The following is a 6,892-nucleotide window of genomic DNA, read 5'->3' as shown; positions in this document are numbered from 1 at the left end:
ATACTCATCACACAACTCACCTAAAATCTACTCAGCCGATAACCAATCTGCACTTTAGGCGCGTGCCTGCGATTTTAAGCTTTTGGAACGCTCCAAAAGTATCGATCCTGGGGCCGTACCATATAACTATTTTTATGTACATCGGCCTATGTTATAACATAGGCCCGCGAAGCTAAAAAAAGTTATATGGTACGGCTCCAGGCGCACGCGGCCACGCGCGCCCTGCCTTTTGGAATACTCTCCGTGTGCGACGTGCGTTCTGCGTTGCTGTTTGGACTTTGGACGTTTGGACCCTTATAGTTTTTTCGGTATTCCGAATTCCGATATTTCCGACGTTCCGACCTAGTCGAGCACTCGAGAGAGCGGTGCGCCATTTTTCTATTATAAATACAATATAGATATACACCGAAACGTTGTATCTACGCCTTCAGTAGCGGGTTATAGCAAAAAAGGCAAGTGCTGACTACAGGGCCGGCTAGTTCTCACAGTTTTCCTCTTTTTTAGTACGTCGCGCGATCTCCGTCTCTTTCTTCGTCTATCAATCTCAGTTCATCGTTATATATTAACATCAACTTTTGAAGTGAAAGCTCTAACTCCGTGCCTCCGTGGTTACATAGATATCTCGTTAGCGCGCCACACAAGGCACCACACGACACGGTGGTCCTTCCAGGCCCGTAGATACCCGAGGCGTGCTTTTCGTTGACGTCGTCACCGAGCAATCCCAGCCGGTGTGATTTTCCCGGAACGTCCCCCTCCTTCGTCTGCTACCAACTACGTATACTGCGGCCAAGAGCGTGGTACGTGCAATACACGCGACTACTTAGCCTATACTCTTACACCTACTAGGAGGAAGGAAGGAAGGAAGGAAGAAGGGCAGGCGACTAGGAGCGAGAATACATCACGTTGAAGTCCAGGAAGCCTACTCTCGTTGCAGAGCTCCGCCAAGACAAGTGGACGAGCCAAGGTAAGACGCTTTTGATAAGCTAGAGGCTATGCTGCTTGTTGACCTCAGCGTGCGTCTGTTTCCGGGCCGATGCCCGGCTGAGAGGGGGAAGGGGTCGTAAGAGTACAGTCCTAGCATGTAACCTGGTTGCTTGGCCACTGCTCTACCTTGCGTTCTTTTTGTTCCACAGCAGTAGTGAGTAAATAACGACGTGTGTGAGTCCAATCGTGCTGGAGAGATCGAACTATTTATCTCGAAAACGGTACGCTACCCTCAAATACTCGGTGACTAACCCGACCTTGGATCCCGAATCGTTTGCACACGCTCGAGCGCCCACGAGTGCCTTCCTCTGGCTGCTTTTCCCTTTCTTTTTCTTCTCCAAATGCAGATCCATTTGTTGCCTAATCTCATGCGTTCGCACGCGCAACTCTACACTACACCTACTTAGCTGCTTACTAATTCCTTATTTATGAAACGTGGGTGCTGACAAGTGCTTTTGTATGCATATCGTGTGTAGATTAATAGTATGTTCCGGTATTTTCTTGCGGCCGTGACTATTTCAGATATATGCTTTTAGGGCTCCCACCAACTACATGATAGCTCACTTTGACTAAGTAATTCTACTTGATTCACTTGATATTAACGTAACTCTATAAATATGCTTACAGCTACTATTTTATTGTTGGTACTTTCTGTGCTTTCGCTACGTAGGTAGATTTGGTAGATAAACACTGATCATCTCTACACGCTGTGTATAGTATTTACACAATCTTTTTATTTTCAATCATTTCTAAGAAACTTTCCTGACATCCCAAAAGTGATAAATTTAATAGAAAAAAAATTACTGTCAACATGTTGGTATCAACCAATAGATTTTTCTCTTGTTTCAGAATTGCTACCTTCCAGTTACCTATAATACTGGAAACAAAATAAGATTTTCTGCTTGGAAAAGTTGAAAAAATAGAAGTTCAGGAAATGGTCATGGAGGCATCCCCTTCGCCGCAGAGTGTCGGTCGTGAATTTGTCCGACAATATTACACCCTGCTTCATAGTGCTCCAGCACATTTGCACAGGTATTTTGCATTAATATTTTACTCTTATTTACATCATTTTCATTGTAATGCTTGAACGATCAATTTTAGGTTTTACAACAACTATTCTTCTTTTATCCATGGAGGCTTGGATTCCAATAGGGAGTCCAGTCCTGCAATTGGACAAAAACAAATTCATCAAAAAATCCAAGCACTTAACTTCCATGATTGCCATACCAAGATCACTCAAGTGGATTCTCAGCTGACTCTTGGTAGTGGAGTTGTTGTTCAGGTATATAATTTACTTATTTATATTTTAGTATCATGCTTCGTAAATAAATCAGTTACTATTTAAACAACTTTCGTAGGTGTCTGGAGAGTTATCTAATAATGGAAACCCAATGCGACGCTTCACACAAACTTTCGTACTAGCACCTCAAGCTCCTAAAAAGTACTATGTACATAACGATATTTTTCGCTACCAGGACTTTGGTTATTCTGATGAAGATGAAGAGGGAGAAAGTGAGAGAATCAATGAAGTAGTTGATAGGGAAGGTGAAAGTGAAAATGTAAGAGCTGAAACTGAAGAGGAAAGCCAACAGGGTCAAATTCCACAATTGACCTCCAAAATTGGAAGCATTGAACAACATAGTCAGACTCAGCAACAATCAGTTCCACTGAGTCAACAGCAGCCAATGTATTTTGCCATGCCTTCGCAGCAGCCAGTAATTTGTTTTTGAACTTCTTGTTGTACTAAATATATATGGTTTTTAGTATTTTTTCATTATAACTTTTAAAACACTTTTTCAGCTTCATCCTGTGCCGCAACAAATGACCATCAATGGCTCTGTCCATGAAGATACTCCCATCATTCCTCAGCAGCCAGTACAACAGCAACAGGCTCTTTTGCAGCAGCAGCAACAACAACAACCTCCACAAGTATCACAACAGCAGTACATGTCTGAACCAGTTGCTCAAGAACAGTTTCAACAAGAAAGTGAACCAGAGTCTCAGCCACAACAGCAGCAATTACCACCGATAATCAAGTCAGAAGTACCGACAGATGAAAATGAAAGAATTGAAGTTGAATCGAGTTACGTGTCATCTGTCCAAGAAACTGAACCTGAACATCAAGTATCCTCCCCGCCTATCAGCAGTGGACCAAAAACATATGCAAATTTGGTAAAGTCTTCTATTGGAACAGTTAATCCCCAGGTCTTGAAGCAAACAATGTCACCAGTAAGTACCAAAAATATTATCTTTGTATATTTAAAAAACAGTATATCGCTAAAATTTTAATTTTTTTATTACTTAATCAGCCTCCGATTCAAAACGTCCGCATTGATGACCGTGTGCCAACTCATCATCAACAGTCTGCTGGAACGTCGCTACCAAGCTCTAGCGTAATGCAAATGGGTCCACACATACACAGAATGTCTGGTCCACAACAGCAACAACAGCAGCAACAACAACCACAACAAACGCAACAACAACAGTACCCTCAAAGATTACCTAGAACGAGTCTTCCGGTGCAACCAAGAGGTAGTGATATTATTGTCCAACTAGTTTGTTTGTTTTTCAATTTTTTATTGTGTAAGCACTAGTTACATTCACTGTAGATGGAGAGCGCAGGCGACCTGGATACACGGATGCACATCAGCTGTTCTTAGGAAATCTGCCTCATAATGCTTCTGAAAACGACTTGAGGCAAGTTTTTGAACGTTACGGTCGCGTAGCTGATCTCCGTGTGCATAGCAAACAGAACGATCGCACGAAAGGACCGCCAGGTCAGGGTCAAAATAACACCAGGGTCCCAAATTATGGTTTCATTACGTTTGAAGATTCAAGTGTTGTCAGTAAAGTGCTTGATGACTTGGTAAGTGAATATACAGCAGGCGCTAAAGTTACTATTTTTTCAGTTAGGAAAAACTTGTTAATTTCTTTTTTTTTATATGTGTAGCCTATTTACTTCCCTGATGAAAATGGACAGAAGTTGAACGTTGAAGAAAAAAAATTCAGACCAAGGGAAAACCAAGGTGGTCGACCGAGTCTTGGGGGAGACGTTAACATGCGCTCCTTAGGAGGCCAACAGCAACAACAGCAGCAGCAACAGCGCGGTCCAGGTAATTATTAATGTTGTCAGTTAATTGTCACTAAAGTGGTGTTATAAATGTTGTTTGGATGAAAATTAGTTGTTTATACACAAACTGAGTTTATTCAATGGAATCATTCTATAAACTCATGAGCACATCAAAATTTTATTCATATGTTTTGTGGGCATGTAAAACTGATTCATATCTAATAAGTTTATTAAATGTTACCGTTCTGTTAAGGTGGCCCAGGGGGAATGATGCGAGGTGGTCAACATGGGACACGTGGTCGTGGAGGATATAACCGTGGAGGAGGCGAAGGTGGCCGAGGTGGTCTGAGACAGCCTAGTGGTAACCCAAACAATCAAAATTTCCAAAATCGTCGCTAGTTTTTGGCTAACCAACCAATGTCGACGAGCTATTTTGCAGTTCAGCCACGTTTTTCCGCCCTTTCGTCTACATACAAACATCAAGATTAAAATATTAAATTAAAGATCAAGCAGACAAGAATAAGCGCGAAATAATGAGCTTTGCTCAAAAAAAAATAAAAATAAAAATAAAAAAAAACTAACTTGTACGAAATACAAAAGAAAAAAAAGAGACACAAAATATGAATTCGTAACAAAATACAAACTCGAGAAAATGACATTCCGACCGAAAAGGAATAAAACTTTCGCGAGATTCTTCCATTAAAACGAAGATCGTTCAGTGCAACATATAAACTTTAGTAAGCGCGTAAATTACAAGAAAAAAAAGCATACTTGAATAATACAAGTACACTTAAGTGTGAAAAGAGACTTTTGTCAATTCAAGTTAACACCGACCTAAACGTAACTATGCATAATTTAATTGGGAATTGTTTTCAAGGCCTTCCAACGATTTCAATGGCAATGGAAATGTGCTTAATTTTGTTGATTCACCAGTTTAAAGTTTAATTTTTCAACTTGAGTGACTCGAGAATATTTTGCTTGTCTTGATTAAGTTGTGTTTAAGTTATAGTTAGGCAAATTGTGCGTGTAATAAATGGGCTTTCGTTCATCGAGTCATGCATTTTGAAATTAGGTTGTGCTTAAGTTTATTTAGTTGTGCCTTATATTAACGGCGGTCTGCATAAATTAATTAGGTTATGCTCAAGTTGAACCCAAGTTTTGCGTTTAAACTCAAAAAGTTATGCGTTGAATAATCGAAATTTATCGCGTAGCTCGTATGCTGTAATTTATCGACTAAATAAGTTAAACATGTATAAAGTTTTACATGACCTAATTAACCTTTGCATAGCATTTTCAAGTTTTGTATAACTGTAAGTTTTAGTTAAGTTTATTATTAAGGACTGCGTAATACTTTAAGTCTTGCTTAACTTGACTTTTATTCGCATAACTTTTTAATTTTCAAGTTTGCATAACTTAATGGAACTTGTGCATAACTCCTATGAATTTCGTATAACTTGATTAACTTTTTCACAACCATTCAGTCATGTATAAAATACTTAGCCATCGCATAAAATTTGGAGTTGTGCATAAGTTTGATATCTTTTGCATAGCGTCATTATACCTGAATATTTTTATTGAGTTTTGCATAAACATTTTGTCCATACAGAACTTGTTTAAGTGCATATCCATTTGAATTTTTACTGTTAAGGAAACTGGTTTTCCTTTTCCTTCATCTTATACCCGTGGATTAATAAATTACAACAAGAATTATACAAAATTACCTGGTTACTAAATTTTTTTTCAAGAAAGCCAAAACTTATTGTGACAAAATATCAGTTTTTGCCGTTTTACTATAAATTAGTGAATGAGTGTATTTCGCAAGTAACTAGAGCATTAAACATTTATAAGGGAAAAAGAAAAAATGTACATTAACTCAAATTTTGTATAAATTATTATTTACAGAAAAAAGTTCTGTCTTCAAAATTTCGCCAAAAGAAATTTTATCATTATTGTGAATATACACATAACTTGAAACTGGTTTTTTTCCTTCGCTTAGGTAATTAGCATCTTCAATGAGTGATGATTTTTTAGAATAATTACGTTTTTTAATCATTGTTTTGCGCGAAATCATGATACAGGAGAGTTAAGATAATACACGACAACATGTGCGCGATAAAGATGACACCAAATTATAGAAGCCAGCATAGGCAAAGAAAAGACAATGAACGAGTGTCACGAGTATATTGTAACATTTTTTGCATTTAGTATAATATACCTACCTTAATACTAAAAATTATACTGTTGTTTCTTTATTTTTAAAAAATTTTTCGTGAAAAGTGAAATGTTCAAAATATTTTCATCCAGTAGTTTTTCAATAGAATTCAAAGAGAACGTTGATATTAACTTATTGAACAATCAAATAAAATACTACTTGATTCATATAAGATTTTAATATCCAAGTAAATTATTTCGTCCAAATTCTGTACAACGGAGATACAATTTATGCAGTGCGTGTGTATAGAAAAGCATCATTCGAGTCGCTCCAATTAGTATATGCAAAATTAAAGTACAAAACAAAAACAACAAAATTGGCAGGTTAGTAAGTATCCAACATGGTAACAACGATTCTTGTACACTCACCGTATATACCTTGATTCGCAAACCGCGAAGTTTGAATTCTTGAAGTAATTTATCGTATTAAAACACGAGGAACAACCATAACCATAAAATAAAAATATAACGATAAACAACTATTGAACAATGTTAAAATCATGTTTTATGTTTATTTGTGATAAAAAAAATTTAAGATTTCAAACTTTACGATTTGCGAATCAAGGTACGGTGAGGCTGCGTATACATGGAGTCTCTTGAACTTCCAGGACCAGTGACAATGATATT

The 6,892-nt window shown here is 37.8% G+C and overlaps 1 protein-coding gene across 2 annotated transcripts; it reads left to right on the top strand.

The window, feature by feature from the left end:
- Window positions 1-348: 348 nt before the first annotated feature.
- On the top strand, window positions 349-5,771 carry rin (ras GTPase-activating protein-binding protein 2). Of its 2 annotated transcripts, none has more exons than XM_014349643.2 (9): window positions 349-964; window positions 1,834-2,016; window positions 2,086-2,266; window positions 2,343-2,699; window positions 2,785-3,213; window positions 3,294-3,516; window positions 3,579-3,850; window positions 3,935-4,097; window positions 4,308-5,771. In XM_014349643.2, exons 2-9 carry the CDS (start codon window positions 1,919-1,921, stop codon window positions 4,451-4,453), a joined length of 1,869 nt encoding a protein of 622 aa, XP_014205129.2. In that variant the 5' UTR covers window positions 349-964; window positions 1,834-1,918; the 3' UTR covers window positions 4,454-5,771. The 2 variants fall into 2 exon arrangements, with proteins under 2 accessions (XP_014205129.2, XP_014205130.2); XM_014349644.2 differs by having other exon boundaries at window positions 350-964; window positions 3,594-3,850.
- Window positions 5,772-6,892: the final 1,121 nt, after the last annotated feature.

The sequence above is a fragment of the Copidosoma floridanum genome, unplaced genomic scaffold (assembly GCF_036245765.1).
Source record: "Copidosoma floridanum isolate Cflo_tuat_1 unplaced genomic scaffold, Cflo_Japanese_pri ptg000013l, whole genome shotgun sequence".
In the NCBI taxonomy this organism is placed as follows: domain Eukaryota; kingdom Metazoa; phylum Arthropoda; class Insecta; order Hymenoptera; family Encyrtidae; genus Copidosoma; species Copidosoma floridanum.
The sequence above is the reverse complement of the archived record's forward strand: the minus strand, read 5'-3'. Positions and strand labels throughout refer to the sequence as shown.

Bases quoted from the DNA above. Each gene is read 5' to 3' on its own strand.
- rin (XM_014349643.2), top strand. From the start codon at position 1,919: ATGGTCATGGAGGCATCCCCTTCGCCGCAGAGTGTCGGTCGTGAATTT. The intron at 2,700-2,784 runs GTAATTTGTTTT...ACACTTTTTCAG, and splicing joins CCATGCCTTCGCAGCAGCCA to CTTCATCCTGTGCCGCAACA. The intron at 3,517-3,578 runs GTAGTGATATTA...TGTAAGCACTAG, and splicing joins TCTTCCGGTGCAACCAAGAG to TTACATTCACTGTAGATGGA.